This window comes from Camelus bactrianus, chromosome 28 (genome assembly GCF_048773025.1).
Source record: "Camelus bactrianus isolate YW-2024 breed Bactrian camel chromosome 28, ASM4877302v1, whole genome shotgun sequence".
In the NCBI taxonomy this organism is placed as follows: domain Eukaryota; kingdom Metazoa; phylum Chordata; class Mammalia; order Artiodactyla; family Camelidae; genus Camelus; species Camelus bactrianus.
Window position 1 is genome coordinate 15,474,729 of NC_133566.1, and position 19,605 is coordinate 15,494,333.

A 19,605-nucleotide genomic window follows, 5' to 3' on the forward strand; every position below is an offset into this window, starting at 1 on the left:
GTATTGTAAAGAAAAATATAAGTTGATGTTGTCATTCATGTATCAGAATTTCCCTATTGTTACGGAATGCAAGTCCGTGTGCCCGCTGCATGGTGAGGCCAAACTGAAATGTCGGAGTTTGCAGCAGAGGAAGGTTTATTGCAGGGCGGAGCAAGGAAGATGGGGTGGCTTGTGCCCAAGAAAACCCTGAACTCCTCAAAGATTTCGGCAAAGCTTACTTAAGGGCCAGGTAAGGGGGTGGGGGGTCACAGGGTACGTGATCTGTTCATGCACAATTCTCTAATTGTTTGAGGGAACAGGGCGGTCAACACCATCAACCCCTAGGTGCCAGAAGGTCTGGGGGCTATGGGCTCTCAATCATCAAGCAGTTAATTTCTTCCCTTTGGTGGTGGTTTTTGGCATCTGAAAAACTGAGGAAATAAACATGAGATACTATTATGTGTGTACTTCAGAGAGGAACTACAGCAGAGGATATAGGGGAGAGGTCTGACCCTGGGAGGTCCCACAGGGTCCTCCGTGGTTACACTGTTACATTTAATAAGTATTAAACTATTTTCAAAGAAAAAAGTTCTTTATATTTTAGCACCTTTAACTATATTTTTTACTGCTGCATTTTCATTATGCATTGAGTCCCACAAGTTATGTAGCCAGCCCTGCTTCATATGCGGTGGTGGGATGGAAGAGATCTGCGGGGGGAAAAAATTTATGTAGTGGAATTCTAAGTAGCTCAGAGGTACTGGATTGCTGGGGTTGCCATAACAAAGCACCACAAAATGGTTGGCTTAAACAACAGAAATCTATTATCTTACAGTTCTGAAAACTAGAATTCCGAGATGGGAGTTGGTTCTTTCTGAGGTCTCTCTCCCCAGCTTGTAGGTGGCTGTCTTCTCCCTGTACCTTCACACATCTTCACTCCATAGGCATCTGTGTCGAAACTTCCTCTTCTTATAAGGACATCAGTCATACTGGATTACAGCCTACCCTAATGGACCTCATTTTAACTTGATTACCTCTATAAAGACACTCAAAAAAAAAAAAACCCCACAATCTGAGGTACTGGGGGTTAGGATATCAACATATAAATTTGGAAGGGTACACAGTTCAACCCATAACATTAGGTAATCGCAGCAGTGAAAATTTTATTTCTCTAAAATATCTTCAAACAAACAAAAGCAGAACAAAGAAAACATATAAAATAACATGGAACTCACTGCTTCAGCATGGCCAGTAGACAGAAAATGTCTTCAAATTACTAGTAAGTATAAAAATCAGCCCTCACCCCAGTCACTGACTCACCTGCTTCTGCCACTTGCCCTGGCAGAGAGGAAACACAATGGCCCAAAGTGGCCTAAAATCTCCTGTAAAAAGAGAAAACTCACCCTAAGGTACAAATGTTACAAATGTGTCCTGGGAGAGCAGAACAAATACCCAGAGGTGGAAAAGATCTGGACAAGAGATTGGGGAGGCTTCAATCAAGACCCTGGAAGGGGCAGAACATGGGCTGGGCATGGGGTGGAAATAGAGTCCTTGGGGTGCCCGTTACCAAGGAGATTTCACACAAAGCTGAGGGTTAATAAAACCAAAACAATGACAGATAAGTTAGCTTCAAACTCAAGATGTACAACCATCCATCTTTGAATCCCCACTGCCCGCTCCTGCCACTTTCCCCCGTCTCGACAACAAATGTTGAGGATGTGAAGCAACTGGAACTCTCATTTATTGCTGGTGGGAATGCAACATGGCACGGCCACTTTGAAGCAAAGTTTAGCAGTTTTTTTACAAAGCTAAATATAGGTTTACCATCCAGCAATCATACTCCAAGTTACCCAAATGAGTTGAAATTGGATGCCCACACAAAAAACTGCACATAGTTGTTTACAGAAGCTTTATTCATAATTGCCAAAAATTAAAAACAACTGAGATGTCCTTCATTAGGTGAATGGATAAACAAAAGTGTGGTACATCCAGACAATAAAATATGATTAATCAACAAGAAGAAATGAGCTATCAAGTCACAAAAAGACATGGAGGAAACTTAAATGCATAATACTAAGTGAGAGAAGCCAATCTGAAAAGTCTACATACTGTGTGATTCCAACTGTATGGCATTCTGTAGAAGGCGAAACCATAGAGACAGTAAAAAGATCAGTAGTTGACAGAGGTTCAGGAATGAATAGAGGAAACACAGGGGACTTTTTAAAATTGAAGTATACTCAGTGTACAATGTGTCAATTTCTGGTGTACAACATAATGTTTCAATCATACATATACAGACATATATTCCTTTTCAAATTCTTTTTCATCATAGGTTACTACAAAATATTGGCTATAGTTCCCTGTGCTGTACAGTATAAACTTGTTGTTTATCTATTTTATATGTAGTAGTTAGTATCTGCAAATCTCGAACTCCCAATTTATCCTTTCCCACCCCCTTTCCCCCTGGTAACCATAAGTTCGATGTCTGTGAGTCTGTTTCTGTTTTGTAAATAAGTTCTTTTTTGTCTTTTTTTTTTTTTTTTGGATTCTGCATAGAAGTGATATATGGTATTTTTCTTTCTCCTTCTGGCTTACTTCACTGAGAATGACGATCTCCAGGTCCATCCATGTTGCTACAAATGGCATTATTTTATTCTTTTTTATAGCTGAGTAGTATTCCATTGTGTGTATGTGTGTATATACATATATACCACAACTTCTTTATCCATTCATCTGTCGATGGACACTTAGGTTGTTTCCATGGCTTTGCTATTGTAAATAGTGCTGCTGTGAACATTGGGATGCACATCTCGTTTTAAATTAGAGTTCCCTCTGGATATATGGCAGGAGAAGGGGAATTATTTTTAAGGCCATGAAACTATTCAGCATGATACTATAATGGTGGATACAAGACATTATTTCTTTGTCAAAACCCATATGTAACCTATAGCCCTTAGTTAATAATAATGTATCGATATTGGTTGATCAGTTGTAACAAATGTAAACACTAATGCAAGATGTTAATAATAGAGGAAATCCTGGCAAGGGAGGGTGGGCAATGTGGAGGTATATGGGAACTTTGCACTTTCTGCACAATTTTTCTGTAAACCTGAAACTGCTCTAAAAAGAAAATCTATTAATTTTTAAAAAAATTAATTGTATTTCTATCTACTGATATTGAACAATTAGAAACTGAAATTATAAAAACAATACTATTGGGGGGGTTATAACTCAGTGGTAGAGTGCATGCTTAGCATGCATGAGATCCTGGGTTCAATTCCCAGTACCTTCACTTAAATAAATAAATAAGCCTAATTACTTACCCCACCAAAGACATAACAATCAAAGCAAAAAGTTACTTAAAGAGCAATACTACTGATAATAGCATCAAAAATATGAAATATTTAGGGATAAACCTTATGGGAGACTCTAAGACCTATACACCAAAAACTTTTAAAAATAGTAAGTTTTTAAAGACCTAACACAGGGAAAGGCATGCTTGTGAATCAGAAGACACTATGTTGTTAACATGTTAATTCTTCTCAAATTGATCTATAGATTCAATACAAAACCAATCAAAATCCCAGAAGGCTTCCTTGCAGAAATGGAAGAGCCTATCTCAAAACTGTATGGAAGTCAAAGGACCTAAGGTATCCAAAACTACTTAAAAAAAAAGAAGAAGAGAGGACTTACATGACCTGATTTTTAAGACATCTGAAACTACAATGAACAAGACCATGTGGTATTGGCATATAAATCAATGGAACAGAAGTACAGTCACATACATGAGGTCGACTGACAACTAACAAAGGTGTCAAATGGCCTTCAACAAAATGGACTTTGGGTGCCCTTTCTAAGCCACGACCTGCCTCCCCCGACACTGTTGCCTGCCGCCCAGTGTTCATGGAGTTTCTTCACAAACAGGACCCTGGCACTTCTTTTTAAAATGCTCCAGGTGTTTGTCAGGCAGGTATCTTTTCATTTCAGTTTTATATTTTATTTAAAAAGTAATATATCATAAAGACAGACATATAGACCAATGGAAAGAATAGAGAGCCCAGAAATAAGCCCTCACATCTTTCAACAGGTAGTGCTGGGAATACTGGATATCCCCATGCAAAAGAATGAAATCAGACTCTTACCTAACACCATATACAAAATTTAACTCAAAACAGGTCAAAAACCTAAATATAAAAGCAAAAACTAAAAACCCTGAGAGTAAAACACAGGGCAAAGCTTCAGGACTGTCGACTGAAATAAATGCACAACATAAAAGTTGAGACTTATGTTTTATTCAGTGGACAATTCTGAGGAAGCGAGCCTGGGATGACAGCTTCTCAGATCGCTCTGAGGGACTGCTCCGAAGAGGTAAGGGAGGAACCAGGATATATAGGAGTTTTACAACAAAGACCAGGTAGTTGGAACATTAAAAGATTACTTGCTAACTAAAGAAAACCAGATATCTCGAGTTACAGAATTCAGCACTTTTCTATTTATGGGAGGGAGTAAACATTTGGACTCATTGAAATCATTCCTTTGACAAGCATCTAGCTATCAGGGGCCAGTATCCTGTCCTTTCTTACTCTGCGTCCCCTTGGAGTGCACCATTGTGAGTGGCTGCAGAGGCCAGGTTGCAGGCTTGTCTTTACTTGGGGGTGGCAACAGCAGCTGATGACTTGATGGCTTCAGCATTCTTTGTTTACTGATTTGGTTTGCAGTATTTTTTTGTTCACAGGACATTGAATTTGGTGATGATAACTCAGACATGATACCAATGGCACCTGCAACAAAAGAAAAAATAGACAAATCAGACTTCATGAAAATTTAAGTTTTATGCATCAAAAGACACTATTAACAGAGTAAAAAGGCAACCCATAGAAATATTTGCAAATCACGTATCTAATAAGGGATTAATATTGAGAATATAGAAAATTCTTAAAACTCAACTACAAAAAACTCAGTTCGAAAATGTGTGAAGAACTTGAGTGAGTAGACATTCACTGAAGGAAGATATACAAATGGCCGATAAGGAAATGAAAAGATAACATCACGAATCGTTAAGAGAAATGCAAATCAAAACTCTAATGAGATATCACCTCATACACGTTAGGATGGGTACTATCCAAAACAAAAACAGAAAATAGTAAGTGTGATGAGGCTGTGGAGAAATTGTGCACTGTTGCTGGGAATGAAAAATGATGCATTCACCATGGAAAACAGTATGGCTGTTCTTCAAATAATTAAAAATAGAATTAGAATATGGTCCAGCAGCCCCTTATCTGGTTACACAGCCCAGAGAATTGAAAGCAGAATCTCAAAGAGGTATTTATACAACAATGTTCATAGCAGTATTATTCACGATAGATTAAAATGTGGAAGCAACACAAGAACCCATCAATAGATGAATGGGTAAGCAAAGTGTGGTCTATACATACAATGGGATATAATTCAGCCTTAAAAAGGAAGGAAATCTTGTCATATGGGGAATGGGGAGTTACTGTTTAATGTGTACAGAGTTTCAGTTTTTTAATATGAAAAAAGTTCTGGTAATAGTTGGTAATAGCTGTACAACATTATGAATGTATTTAATACCATTGATCTGTACACTTAAAATGGGTTAAAATGGTAAATTGTATATTATATGGATTTAACCACAATAAAAAAAAAAAGGAGTATATACATGAACAAGTTAAAAACTATTAAATCAAAAAGTTTATATTGTAAAAAGAATTCTCCCTTCCTTCCTCTACATTTACCAGTGGTCCCTTTCCCATGTTAAAGAGTCTTAAAGGTGCCTCATACACTCTTCAGAAACATTCATACATATAACATTATGGATACTGTGTCTGACTTTCTTTGCCATATTTCCTGATGTGTTTCTTATCAGATTATATAGAACGCCTCTCATTATTTTAAACAATTGAACGCTGACTCATTTTAAGAATGCATAGACACTAGATATAAGTGAACACATACCTATGATTTTATTTGCATAAAATTCCGAAATAGGCAAAACTAATGTGTGGTGTTAGGATAGTGGTCACCGGCAAGGAGGAAAAGGGCAGTGAGCAAGACGGGTAGGGGGCTTCTGGGGCAGGTCATGCTCTGTGATCGTTATACAGGTGTCTACATTTTCAGAATTCATTGGAATGTATTCTTATGATTTCTGCAGTTTTCTGTATGATGTTGTGCTTCAATTTTACCAAATTTAATGTCACAATCTAGCGGGAAATTTATATACGGAGGCAAATAACTGAGGCTCAGTTTAGAAGTGAATTCAGGACTCCATATCTTGCACTGTTGCAGCAACTGATCACAGAACGGCTGGCCGGAGGCTGCCCGCGTGCTAATTCCAGCTGCTACTAGCTGGATAACCTGGGGCAAGTTACTCAAACGTGAGGCTCCTCAGTTCCCATATCCGTAAAATGGGAATAATCATACAACTACCCGATACAGTTACTGCAAGAGTGTAATATACAGATTATTGTAATACAGTAATCTCTGTAGAGTGGGTACAAGTGCTTCGCAAGCACATAGCAGGTGCTTGATTAATTTACAAGGAAAAGGATCTTCCTCAGTGCTGAGTAAAGAAATGCCTTGGGTAAAATATCCAGCGCCAGCCTCCTCGGGGACTGCTCGATCAAGAAGAAGCGTGGCCGGAGGTGCTGGGGCTCCAGAATGCAGTCTCCCTGGACCGGTGAATTCCCAGCCCACCCGACTCGGACCGCGTCCTCTTTAAGAGCGGGCCATGACGTCATTCCCACGCGGTGCAGCCTATCTTGGAAGCGCCCCGGCAGTTCTTCCCGGAGGCTTCAATTGGCTGGCTAGCACCCGGAGGCCCCGCCCCTACCCCCGCATCTGGCCCCTGGCGCCCGCTGTCAATCCGCCCAGGTGGGAGCGGTGACTGGCCACAGGGCCCGCCCTCCAGAAAGTCCCGCCGGGCTAGCGTAGGCTGCGCACTCGGAGTGGGACGGGTGCGGCGCCGCGTCGGGAGTCGCAGCGGTCTGGGTCAGGCTGCCCGCTCGCCCGCTGGTGGTCCCTCCTGCAGCCCGCCTGCGGGGCAGGGCCGGCTCGGCCCGGCCATGGAGTCCTACGACATCATCGCCAACCAGCCCGTGGTCATCGACAACGTGAGGCTCGGCAGCCGAGGGTTGGGCGGGCGCCCCGTCCCCAGGGGTACACGCGGCAGCGCCCGCAGGGACCCCCGCCCGTCTTGCTGGTCCTTCGCTCACTGCCTGCCCACCACCCCCGCCGGCCGCCAGCGCGCCCACCTGATCCTGTAGCCAGGGCCACAGGGCCAGCCCCCAGCCGGCGCGGCAGAGCCGCAGCCCGAGCCCTCCCTGAGTTGGTCGGGGAGGTCAGGAGAGGCAGGGGTCCCATTCGAGTGGCGGTCCTTGTTCAGCACCAGGAAAGCTAGAGTGACAGCCAGGCAGCCCCAGCAGATGTTTCTGTGTGTCAGGCCAGGGGACGCACCCCGGACCCTTCTCGGTTGAGTGTCGAGGTCACTGGGCATGTTTCAACCCCAGCCCCTTGACTTCTCCTTTGGCTCTGGCTGCCCCACCGAGCGGAGGAGGGTCGGCATTTGTCCTCTTGCACACTGCTAGCCCCATCTTTTGGAGAGAGTTGGCCTGATGACCTCTACAACAGCTCTTCCCAAGGGGCTGCATCCCAGGCAGGATCTCAAGTGGGCAGCCCCTACTGTGCCCTTTTTCTGGGACTGGGGAAAATGCACGCTAAGTTCTGCCAGCCACACAGCCGCCACTTGGCTGCTTTGACCCTCTCCTGAAGTGCTCCCTAAGCCAAGCAGAAGTTCCACAGCTGGCATGGCAGTGGAGAGAATTCAAGACTACTCTTCCCAGGACCCATAAGCAGTTTGGGACAATTGTTTGGAAATCTCGGAGGAAAGTTGCCTGGCCCCATTGTGCTCTTGTCCTTCAGCACTGGGGCGCAGCATACCTTCTGGTTCACGGGAGAAAAATGAAAGGCAGGGATCTATGGATCTGCCCCTAGCTGGGTGCCTGCCTCTGGTGTATGAGCCTTGGAGTTTTTGATAATGACTCACTTCTTATCTGGGATCTGTCTCCTTTTCACGTGACCCCCATGCAATTCCTCAACGGCTGTCTTTTCTGGAGTACCCATGTTAGTGCCCCGAGTCCCGGCAGAGGACATTTAATAAGAAGGCTAGAACTGGGCTTAGGGATGCACCCTCCATCAGGCCACTTCCTTTCTTGGCGGGCAAATGATTCACTGAGGCTAATTGGCAGGTTTCTGAGTTTAGAGGGCTACCTGCTGGGTCCCTCTGTGCTTCCAGGCACTCCTCTGTAACTTGGGGATGTTTATTTCTGCTCTGCAGACCCAGAGGGTTGTGATGGCCATCTGTGGGAAGCAGGATTGAGATGCTGATTCCTGCAGTGGGTGGGAGGTTGCTAGATGCCTGATTCCCTTTTACGATTTTGAGTCCAGCTTCCATGCTGGAGCAGTGGCAGGACCAAGTTCTCCTGTAGTCTCCTGAGAGGCCACTTGAGGAGAGGTGCCAGTTGTCCCCATGCCTCCAGTGATCTCTGGTTGGTTCTGTATGTAGTCAGTGGCTGCTGAGGGGAGGGGCTCAGGGGCTGTTGGAGAAAAACTATGCTTAGGGGTTGCTTTTGGCTGAATTTGGGGCATAGCTTGTACTGCTGTGAATTCTTCCTGCCTGGAGCTAACCCTAGAGTGCGCAGAGGAGGATGTACCTCATGGTTCTATCATCTCCACACTAGTGACATTCTGGCTTCGATAATTCTTGCTTATGAGAGGTTGTCCTGTGCATTGTAGGCTGTTTAGCAGCATCCCTGGCCCCTACCCACTACATGCCAGTAACAGCTCCCCCACCCCAGTTGTTGTCAAATTTGGAGGAGGGGATGCAAAATCACCCCCAGTTTTGAACCCTTGTGTCCTTGTAAATGGCTTTGCCCTCTTGGCCAGGATCTCAGGCTTCCTCCCTGGGCTGCCCTAGTCATACAGCCAGTTCTCTCCACGGCAAGGCACTGCCTTCATCTAGATGTAACTGCCCAGAGCTAAGCATTGTTTTTCTTTACAGGGCTCGGGGGTGATCAAGGCTGGCTTTGCAGGAGACCAGATTCCCAAATACTGTTTCCCAAACTAGTAAGTGTTGCTCGGGCAGCATCCCTAACCCTTTGGTTTGCCTTGGGGGAGAACACTGGTCCTGTGTCACAGCTCTTTGAGGCCAACTCTTGCCCCCACCTGTAGGGGAAAACACCCGATTTGTGAAGCTGGTGCTGTTAAGGGCTCTGGAAAGAGAAGACAAGTGCTCTTCCCCTCCTCTCTGGAGTCTGATTTTGGTCCCTCCTCGAGCCAGGAGGAAGGAGAAACCACCAGGATTCCCCAGGGACAGGGCGTGTTAGCAGCAGCAAGGATAAAAGAGGCTGCTTCAGAAGAGAGACCTCAACTCAGAGGAGGAAGAGTGGGGAGTTAATGCGCAGACACCCTTTCCCTCCTGGGAAGTGGTTTCTCCAGGGCTTCTTTATTTTCAGACTCTGGGAAATCCTTTGTTCAGGCGCGGGGAGGCTTTGCCTGATGGTGACAGTGGTGGCAGAGGAAAGAGGGAGGTGAGAGCCTGGAAGAAGCCTGGAGGGCTCCCTCGGCCACTGCAGCCTGGCAGGGAGTTTTCCCTCAGCAGACGCTTTACAGTCTACTGGCCGTAGCCGGGGCAGGGAAGTCCCAAGGCCCCGAAGCGGCTGGCTGTATCAAGAAGACCGAGCCAGCCTGGAGCACGCAGCAGGGCTTCAGCTTTCCTTTCTAACTCACACTGAGTGTAATTAGAGCTTCCTCTTATGTGCCGGGAACTTGGGTCAGGTTTTGGAATGGTAGCTCGTCCGGTCTGCCAAGAACCGCATTTCTGTTCCGGAAGCCCTGGCAGGGGGAAGGGGCAGGATTGACTGAGTGAGAGAAGGGTGTGGGCAGGACCCACGACCCGGTATCCTGGGGCCATCCCTCCTTGATTTGCACACGCTGGCGGCAGCCCTGCCCTCCTGGAATCAAGAGTGTGGGCTGAGTCATCGTGGCTGCAGAAGCTGACCCTCTGCCAGGGCTGGGCTGTGAACGACTGACATGCCAGAGCTCTCCGCCCTCTCTGGGAGGGCTGGTGGGATGTGGAGGGGACAGCTTTTCTTCTGACCCTGTCTTCTGTCCTGTCAAGGTCTGCTCTATATTCAGTGTCCCATAGGCCTAGGTTTTGACCTTTTCCCTGTGACCACATCCCGATGCTCTGGTGTATGTTACCCTCTTGACCATTGGAGTTAGACTCAGAATTTCCTGGACTTGGCTCCGCTGGGCCCCCTGTCCACCTGCCTGACTTTACCTCTCCTCGCAGTGTCGGGCGCCCCAAGCACATGCGGGTGATGGCTGGAGCCCTGGAAGGGGATCTCTTCATCGGACCAAAAGCAGAGGTGATACCTGTGGAGCCTGTCTCTGCCTGGGTTTGGGGTCCTCATTGTCCCAGGGGACTTGACTGGTGGTCAGAGTTGTACCTACAGGGAGGGCCTGGGAATCTGTTCTCTGGGGCCATCTGCTGGCTGCCCTCCAGCTCTGAAGTACTACACTCTGGTCCCTTTGCTCTGTGAGATGAGACCGTGGTTCCTGCATAGGGCAACACAGACCACTTCATGCCCCATCTTTTAGAAGCTGCTTGGAAACTAGAGAGGAAAGAACTGATTAGAAAGTAACTTAAAAGTCTGAATCACTTGGACTTGACAACCAATCCAAATAAGAGGGCCACCTCTTGTGCTCCAGCTGGGGGGACACCTAGGAGCTGCCCGGCCGGATGAAGCCCTGGGGAGGAGGAGCAAATGGGGGCAGGGGTGGCAGGGAATAACAAGCAAGTGTAGTTTAAGCACCGGGGAACACAGAGCGGGGTACTGGGGACTCGGGGTATAGAGAATAGGGCTCTCAGGAGATGGGGTCAGCTGTGGGTGAGGGAGGCCAAGTGGTTCCGGGCAGGAAGGGGCTCATTGTCGAGAGAAGAAGAGGGGCAGGTCCATGTGGGAGACATGAGCACGGGCTAAAAGCTGGGAGGAGAGGTGGCTCACAGCATCTGGCTGTGCCCAGGAGGAGCGGTGGCACCAAGTGACCGCAGGAGGGGACCGTGTAAGATTGCCTACACAGAGGCTCCTGGCAGTGACAGGAGCAGTAACTGAAGCGGTGGGGAGGTACGGAGGAGCCCAGGAAGCAGGCCGAGGGATGGGGAGGGAGCACATTGCCGCCCTCTCTGGTTCCGGCCAGTTGAAGGAGGCTGGGCTCAGAGCCTGGGAAGCTGGTGGACAGATGAACCTGTGCTGGTCTCAGGACCTGCCACAAGGCTAGCAGAGGACGGGGCAGCTCCCAGGAGGGCAGAAAGCAGTTGCCAGATGAGTGTCTGGTGCCACAGCTGGCCTCCTCCCTCCCCAGGAGCACCGGGGGCTGCTGGCCATCCGCTATCCCATGGAGCACGGTGTGGTGCGGGACTGGAACGACATGGAGCGCATCTGGCAGTACGTCTACTCCAAGGACCAGCTGCAGACCTTCTCCGAGGAGGTGTGGCCGCCGGGCCCTCCCGCCAGGCGCCCGGGTCTCCGGCGGTGCCCGCTCCCTGCTCCGCTGCCTCTTTGGTCCAGCCTCCACGTTTCCTCTGGCTTTCGTTAGGGCCTGCTGTACAGTCGGTGGCTGCCAAGCAGAATTTCCCGGGGAGAGCTGGATCTTTGGAAGAGTAACCGCTGGCCATGATGAGCTAGTGCCCTCGGGAGGGATGGCAGGCTGCGGCTTCACGTGCTCATAGGGTGCGGGGTGGCTCTGGAAAGATCCTTGTAGGGCCAGTGCGTCTTTGCATCCGCCCATGACTCTCCCGTCTCTTGCAGCATCCTGTTCTTCTAACGGAAGCTCCACTCAACCCGAGTAAAAACCGGGAGAAGGCGGCAGAGGTGTTCTTTGAGACCTTCAACGTGCCAGCCCTGTTTATCTCCATGCAGGCAGTGCTCAGCCTGTGAGTGCTCCCTGACCCTGGGCCCTGTGCCTCCACCCTCCCCGTCGCTGTCCTTCCGCTTGGGATGCCCAAGCGTCTAACTTCCCTGAAGAAACTGCCCCAATGACTGTCCCTTTAGGGAGTTCCTCGTGTCCCTTTTTCAGACCAGATAATGCATGTGTCCCAGGGTCCCTTCCAGGGGTGAGGATGTCCCACTGCCTCAGTGGCTGAGGTGAAGGGATGCTGACCTGGTGACAGGTACGCAACAGGACGCACGACAGGAGTGGTTTTAGACTCGGGGGACGGGGTCACCCACGCTGTCCCCATCTACGAGGGCTTTGCCATGCCACACTCCATCATGCGGGTGGACATTGCCGGCCGCGACATCTCCCGCTATCTCCGTCTGCTGCTGCGCAAGGAAGGGGTGGACTTCCACACCTCGGCCGAGTTTGAGGTTGTTCGGACCATCAAAGAGGTGACGAAGGGTGGGAGGTGGGGAACGAGGCTGGGTGGTCGGCCCAGGCGTGAGGTTGAGGCCCAGGTGCGGGTGTCCCGGTTGCAGCCTTCTGAGGGTTGTGTCCCTGCCCACCGCAGCGGGCCTGCTACCTGTCCATCAACCCGCAGAAGGACGAGGCTCTGGAGACAGAGAAGGTGCAGTACACCTTGCCCGACGGCAGCACACTTGACGTAAGTTGCTGGGCCGGCCATGGGTGGTGATGCTGGGACCCAGAGGGAGAAGAGGCCTGTCTGCCTCAATCTTGTGATCCCAAGGTGGGGCCGGCGCGATTCCGGGCCCCCGAGCTGCTGTTCCAGCCAGACCTGATAGGAGACGAGAGCGAGGGGCTCCATGAGGTGCTGGCCTTCGCCATCCACAAGTCCGACATGGACCTCCGCCGGACGCTGTTCGCCAACATCGTGCTTTCGGGTGGCTCCACGCTTTTCAAAGGTACCATAGTTGGGAGGTGGTGGTAAGATGTGGAGGCCAAGGGCAGCTGGACCCTCAGACTGTAGCCCGCTTCCTGGACCCTGGGACCTGGCTCATTTTCTGTTGGTTTTTTTGTGATGAGTGAGCTTATTTTTTTTTTTTTAAGAGAAAGATTTAGAATTAAATTTTATTTCCTTTGTAAGTAGGTGATAAGTTTAATGAGGTCCAAATGTATTAGATGAAGTCTGCCTTCTCCCACTGTTCAGGTCACCCAGTTCCCTCCCTACAGATGTTAGTTTTGCAAGTAACACCTGTGCACAGATAAGTACCTCCTGTTTACACAGATCACAGCACACTCTCAAGATCCACACCATGTGTTTTTGACTTTGCACCACATCCAGATCTTCCCTGTAGTGTGAGTTCTCTCACCCGGCCGTGTGGTCTGGAACATGGCCTGGGCGTACTGTTTAACCGTTAGCCTGCGGGTGGCCTGGGAGGTGGTCACGATTGTTTCTAATCACAGAGATGCTCCGGTGGGTAACCTCATGCCCTGTCATTTCACATAATGAGAATATACCTAAAAGATAAATCCTAGGAGTAGAATTGCTGAGTTGGAGGGTGGGTATGTGCCTTTGTTCCCTGGTAGGTATCACCAGAGTTTCCCTTCTGAGAGGTTGTGCCCCCTCCGCCCCCACCAGTTATGGACGAGAGCCCCCCAACACCGTCCCAACACTGTGTGTGCTGTTTGCCCTTCTGCTGGGTAGAAACAGCGGACATGTTCTCCTGACTTGTCACTTGCCTTTGACTTTGTTTCTGGTGGTTTTGGCTCCGGAGTGTCAGGCAAGGAAGAGCGTAGGGTCAGCCAGAGCTGACTTGGGGGCACATCTCTGGCTGCCTCCCTAAGGAAGGGAGCTGGGCCCACCAGGCACGGTGCTTTTCTGCCTCTGGGGAGCTCGCCCCCACCCTCAATTCCAGCAAGAACGCCTAAAACAGGGGTGGCAGCAGCTGGAGGTGGGGCACCAGAAGTTGGATGCAGGGGAGCTAGTGGTGAGGGATCGGATGTGGATCCTGGGTTCAGCCAGCCTTGTGTTCATAGGTTTTGGTGACCGATTACTAAGTGAAGTAAAGAAGCTTGCCCCAAAGGACGTCAAAATCAAGGTGAGGTTAGGGGAAATCCCCGTGGGGCACGGGGTGCTGGGCAACCTTGACCCAGGGAGGAAAGGGTCAGAGCCACCTTCACACCCTCTCGTGTCCATGCCCAGCCCAGCCTTGCTGCTCCCACTGCTCCCAGCCGATGCACTTGCTGCCTGGCCTCGGGCTCTGGGGAAAGGCCCCTAAAGGCGGGGATTGGGCTGCTGGGTGGGCCTCGGGCTCTGGGGAAAGGCCCCCCAAGGCGGGGACGGGGGCTGCTGGGTGGGGACAGGGCAGTTACGTTGCCATGTGCTCTCTCTAGATCTCGGCCCCTCAGGAACGGCTGTACTCCACGTGGATCGGGTGAGGCGGGGCTCACGGGGAGGGCTCTGGGAGGAGACCGTTGTGCCCTGGACACTTCTCCCAGGGTTGGCCCATGCCAGGTGGAGGTGGGTGGATTTCCCTCCCAGGTAAGGGAAGTGGAGCTCTGAGCACCAGGGAAGGCAGCTGGCTCAGCCCTCAGGTCCGCAAGAGTCCCCTCCCTCGGTCCTCACAGTGGCTCCATCCTGGCCTCGCTGGACACGTTTAAGAAGATGTGGGTGTCCAAAAAGGAATATGAAGAGGACGGCTCCCGTGCTATTCATCGGAAAACCTTTTAGCGCCCAAGGAAGAGGGTGTAGCACATTGGGAGAATGGGAGGAAAGGGGAGCCAGAGGCCTTAACCCTTTTTGGTCCAGGTCCACATACTAGGCCTAGGGCCCCCTGCATGCCCTGAACCCCGGGCAGGTGGTGCAACAGTGCTTCCTCACAGTCCTCCCCCAACACACACACACGCACGTGCACACACACGGTAACGTAGCTGCATGGGTGAGAGGCTTGAGTTGGAAGATGTGACTTGAGGACCCCAGCTTTGACTGTTCTCGGTATCCCCCTTGGCAGAGCCAGTTAGGCCGATGGCTCCTTGCTCTGAGCCTTGGGGCTGCTTCCCCAAGCTAAGGCCAGACACCCCCGTTTCCTCTGACAGGCTTCCTCCCGGGGCCAGAGCGCCTAGTTGCCTGTGTAACTCGCCCTGGCGTGGAGTGGAGGAGGGGGTGGCCAGCAGCTCCCCGCTGGTGTGTCACTGCTTCTCACGCCACCTCCTCTCCCTGACCCGACAGGGTAGCCCGGAGGGCCACCCCTCCGCATCCCTGACCCTTTCACACTGTCCTCCCACCTTCCTGGGTAGATACCTTGGTGTTGGCTGGGTACTAGGCAGTCTTCCGTCCCTAGTGAGGGGGTCCGGCCGGGGGTCCGATCCTTTGGAGCCAAGGCAGAGGATGCAGGGGTTCAGGTAGCCATAGTGTGTTCATTCTCCCCTTCAAAGCACTTCACTGACTTGCTGCTCCCTCTCCTTCACCCCAGTACCCGGGACAGGAAGGGTTAATGGTTTTCATTTGTTGAGGGGAAGCCACTAAATCAGGAGTCAGACCTAGTGGGGCAGAGGGGGACACATATCCTTCTCCCACGAAAGAGGTCTTCATTTACCCTGTGGCCAGGACCCCCACCTCCCTGTCCCAGATATGTACAATAATTTAACACAGTTGCCTGAAAAAAACTTTTTTTGTAAATCATTATAGTAATAATTACGGACAAGGCCCAGTGTGTGGCTCTGTTTTCTTGTGCTTCTTCATGCTGTTGTTTGCCCAGCCGGCCCTGGGGACCAACGCAACCTGGCACTGGCTCTAGCTCAGAAGCCTGAGATTTCAGCGGTTGGCGGGGCAACATGGCGAAGGAGGCCCCAGGAGGCTGGGCTCTCAACCTGGTGACAGAATTCCCCAGGCCCTTTCTGCGCTTGCTGCGGTCCACCAGGAGAAGCAGAGAACTTGGAAGCAGAGATCAGGCTGCCTTCCTCCCCCCTGGTTGGAGCCTTGTGGCAGGTGGGGCTGGGGCTTGGTGCATCTGTGCCCTCACCTGTTCTGTTTGAGCAGCTCTATTGCCCCGCTTAGGTGTGGCTAAGGCCGACAGGCCAACAGTGATGCAGTTTCAGAGTTCAGACAACTCAGGGAGTCAGGAAGGGGAGTAATAGGAGAGCTGGAGTAGGCTATGTTAATGAGCTGGGTTCTGAAGGAAGACGCTACATGGCAAGGAGAGGAAGGGTGGCGGAGGCAGAGGGAGCAGTGAGAAATGAGTTTGGAGTGTCTGCCCTCTCCTTCCTTCATCAAGTACTTGAACACCTACATTATATCCAGGAGATGCCATGTGTTTGGGTAAACAAGACGTATCTTTGCCCCAAAAAACATACTTGGGTTTGGAGATGAGGGAGGAAGACCAGATAATGTGGGGAGTTAAAAGCCCACTTTAAGCAGAGTTTTGGTTGGAAAGGGAAACAGTGAAAAAAGGGGATGCAGGAGACAGACCAGGCAGGAGGGCTTAGGGGCGGTACCAAAGCAGTCTGTGACAAAGTGACTGGGTAACTCTTGTTTATAGCAGCATTTAAGTGGGGAGTGGTAGCAGTAGATTTAATACACGGTTATCTGTGTGTCCCCTTCCCAAAGAGAAGGGGCTTGAATGGCAGATAAATGCTTGAGACGGGGTGAGGAGGCAATAGCTTTGTACCTTTAAGAGGAGGAATAAGGCAAGATGAAGGAAGGGGCTTTCCCCCATCATCAGTTCAACTTAAAGAGCTGGTTTGGATCAACTCTGTGGCAGTAGTAACCAAAGCCACCTGTGTGGCTAATCCCAAAACAAAATGGAAATGTACTATTTCAGATAAAAATAGCTTTTGAGAACTTGATTGTCCAACGTGTCACAAGTATGCAGTGACTGAATTGGGCTTTTGTTTGTTTCTGCCTCGTAAAGTTCAAATGTACACAGAAGTAGAAGAGTGACCTCTCTTGTACCTGGCTACAGTGGATCAGCCCTACCCCAAATTACTCTCTTCCTTCTTGCCACTGTTTTAAAGCTAATTCCAGACACCTAAGTACTCCACTCCTAAATACCTCAGTATGTATCGCTAAAGTGTATTTTTTAAAACCAACTAGTTCCATTAACACGTCTAAAATTTAATTAAATCCCTAAATATTGAATATTTATGTTTGATACTTTTTTTCCTTTACAATTGGTCTTTTCAGATGAAAATCCAAACAAGGTCCACACACTGCTCTTGGCTGGTATGTGCCTCATGTCCACTTGATTTGATAGGTACTCCCTACCTTTTTTTCTCTTTCCAGTTTACTTGAAGAAACTAGTTGCTGGATTTTGGAACTGTCCCGTATTCTAGATATTGCTAGTGGTATCCCCATGAACTAAGCTTTGAACTTGTGTCCCTCGAGACTACAAAGCCAAAACTCTCCTCAAAAGGCTGCTCTGTCTTTACAACAATAATATGAGGACCTTCATCTGCCAGGCTCTTTATATGTTACTCCAAACACCTCACAAGGTATTTACCTTTTTTAAGATGCAGCCCACCCTCAGAGAACATGCCCCAGTGACAAAACTAGATGATGGAGCCAATACTGCAAGTCCAGTCAGCCTGACTCCTGCAGCCCATGCTCTCCCCTGTGTGAAGAGGTTGCAATTGTTACATCAGGGGGTTGTCAATCTCAGTGTACAAAAGCACGTGGATGGCAAGCTGTATTAATAGACAGCTATTCCCGATTTAAGAATTACCAATACCGTCCCAAAAATACAGGAAAGAAGTGAGACCAGCCATCTATGGGAGGAGAAGCCAATGTAACGGCTAGTCTTTATTGGAAAGAAGAAACTTGACAGCACATCTTGAGTGAGTGATGAGTGAAGGGGCTCAGTGAGCCAGCTGGTGAGGCACCAGCTTGTAATGAGCTCCACAGCTGGGGCATCGCTGGGTCTCGCCTTTGTGCAGCCAGAACCAGATGACAGCACTATTGTCTTCTTCACCTAAAAGAAAAAAGGTGGTGGAAGGCCATCCAGCCTAGGAGAAGAGACTTGGGACATAACCTCTTTTCCTCAGACATCTCTGATACACAAAGTTATGGCCAACAACGGAAGAGATCAGTTCAAGCTCTCCTCCCCATTTTTTTCAGATGAAGAAACTGAAGCTGAGTTTACCTGTGAGTAAACTGACCTCACAGCAGAGTCACCATAGGTTCTAACAGTTCCTGTCTATGCAGAATCCCAAAACAGGGTCCATTCTGATAGGTATCGCTAGTGCCTAACATGCTGTCTGGCAAAAACGAAGTACAATAAACATCTTCTAGATGAATACTCCTTCTGTATGCTGCCTCTCCAGTGAGCCAGTATTATTGAAGTTCCAGGCCTCTTTGCAGTAAGGATGACCTATTCAGGCAGAGAGGCTTGAAAGGGCCAAGATCCTTCGAACAACTTCTTTACACACATACCTTCTTTACACACACACACACCAAAAGATGTGAAGCAGCTTAAAGATACCCTGTACAGTGAGCTGTATTAAACGGATAAGAAAATAGTGGTGAGTACTTACAGATACAGCCCACTATTCGCTTGTCGGTGATGGAGGGGACTAAATTAGGGTCTTCCTTGGTACCTGAGGTTGCCTTTGGGGCAAGCATATTGTATGGGTCCTGAAAAGACAAGAATTGAGCTACTATGTCAAGTGACCCCTACTCTCCAGGTTCCCACAAGCCAGGTTTCCAGGATCGAAGGATCCCAGAGAGGAGACTGCTCTGATCCCATCCGAGGCCATGTGAGCAACCGAGAAGACAGGGTTTCTCACCAGTCCCTTGCGGGCAGCCATCAAGACCTCCCTCTCCAGCCCAGTAGACTGCTCCTCATCAGTAGGAACACCACCTGAAAAAAAACACTTGAATTACGATGTCGTCTGAAATGATCAAGATGGAAAATACACAAATGTAAATTTCTGCAGTTTTAGTGGGCCCACAGGCTCCTAGAGGCCACCCATACCCACTGTCCCCTAAAGAGCAGAGTCACGGTACCCAAAAGTGGCAACACGGGGGAATCTCTTCTTCCTTCAACCACGCAGGCCAACTTTTCAACACATTTTTTATAAAAGCTGGTCAATCAGAGTTCTAGTGGAATGCATCCAACTTGAGGTGGGCGCGGGTCTGAATGACGGCTTAGTTCCCCCGCCCCTACGTCCTGATTGTAATCCCTGCCCACCAAGGTCACCCAGCACCTCCGTTTAGGATTCTTCCGCAGCAGGGTTAGTTCAGTGGTCGGCAGAAGCAGCGGCCGAGAATAACGGAGATATTAACAGCGGAGCCTGAGGTCCTCAGGTACGTGAGGCGATCACTGGGCCTCGGAGGAGCTGAACGGCCTTGCCCCGCTTTGCTGCCCTAACACCACCCCGGGAGGGCAACGGCGCAGGTCCCTGGTGCGCCCGGCGGGGCGACTACCTCCAGATGCCATAGAGCGCACCGCGACGACTGCATTGGGACCGCGGGTCCTCAGGGCCTGCGCGGCCAGCGCTCCAGCTCCGCGAAGTAACCTTGAAGCCATCACGCCCGCTACAAACACCAGCACTTCCGGGAACAGGCTTCTGAAGCAGGAGGGACTTCCGGGGGCGGCCTTCTTTCCAGTGTGCGGCTTCCGCTTCCTCTCGACCCGAGCCAGCCCCACTCCTGTGACT

The 19,605-nt window shown here is 49.6% G+C and overlaps 2 protein-coding genes across 3 annotated transcripts; one reads left to right on the forward strand and one right to left on the reverse strand.

The window, feature by feature from the left end:
* The first annotated feature begins 6,848 nt into the window (after positions 1–6,848).
* ACTR1B (actin related protein 1B) lies at positions 6,849–15,658 on the forward strand. Of its 2 annotated transcripts, none has more exons than XM_074354831.1 (11): positions 6,849–7,106; positions 9,053–9,117; positions 10,346–10,421; positions 11,419–11,544; positions 11,865–11,989; positions 12,227–12,422; positions 12,563–12,655; positions 12,740–12,914; positions 13,990–14,051; positions 14,347–14,387; positions 14,581–15,658. In XM_074354831.1, the coding sequence occupies exons 1-11, from the start codon at positions 7,059–7,061 to the stop codon at positions 14,681–14,683; spliced, it is 1,110 nt and encodes a 369-aa protein (XP_074210932.1). In that variant the 5' UTR covers positions 6,849–7,058; the 3' UTR covers positions 14,684–15,658. The 2 variants fall into 2 exon arrangements, with proteins under 2 accessions (XP_074210932.1, XP_074210931.1); XM_074354830.1 differs by having other exon boundaries at positions 6,850–7,106; positions 12,227–12,443.
* A 2,060-nt stretch (positions 15,659–17,718) lies between these two features.
* COX5B (cytochrome c oxidase subunit 5B) lies at positions 17,719–19,529 on the reverse strand. The gene is made up of 4 exons (XM_010959045.3): positions 19,373–19,529; positions 18,733–18,806; positions 18,481–18,580; positions 17,719–17,918 (listed from the first exon to the last, which is right to left on the reverse strand). The coding sequence occupies exons 1-4, from the start codon at positions 19,473–19,475 to the stop codon at positions 17,806–17,808; spliced, it is 390 nt and encodes a 129-aa protein (XP_010957347.1). The 5' UTR covers positions 19,476–19,529; the 3' UTR covers positions 17,719–17,805.
* Between the last annotated feature and the right edge of the window lie 76 nt (positions 19,530–19,605).

What these genes read in the sequence shown, in the direction of transcription:
- ACTR1B (XM_074354830.1), top strand. Translation starts at nt 7,059, where the DNA reads ATGGAGTCCTACGACATCATCGCCAACCAGCCCGTGGTCATCGACAAC. An exon ending in TGCAGACCTTCTCCGAGGAG is followed by an intron (nt 11,545 to 11,864) that starts GTGTGGCCGCCG and finishes CGTCTCTTGCAG; the next exon opens with CATCCTGTTCTTCTAACGGA. An exon ending in TGGCTCCACGCTTTTCAAAG is followed by an intron (nt 12,915 to 13,989) that starts GTACCATAGTTG and finishes TTGTGTTCATAG; the next exon opens with GTTTTGGTGACCGATTACTA.
- COX5B (XM_010959045.3), bottom strand. Translation starts at nt 19,475, where the DNA reads ATGGCTTCAAGGTTACTTCGCGGAGCTGGAGCGCTGGCCGCGCAGGCC. An exon ending in GCGCTCTATGGCATCTGGAG is followed by an intron (nt 18,807 to 19,372) that starts GTAGTCGCCCCG and finishes GTTTTTTTTCAG; the next exon opens with GTGGTGTTCCTACTGATGAG. An exon ending in GCGAATAGTGGGCTGTATCT is followed by an intron (nt 17,919 to 18,480) that starts GTAAGTACTCAC and finishes TTTTTCTTTTAG; the next exon opens with GTGAAGAAGACAATAGTGCT.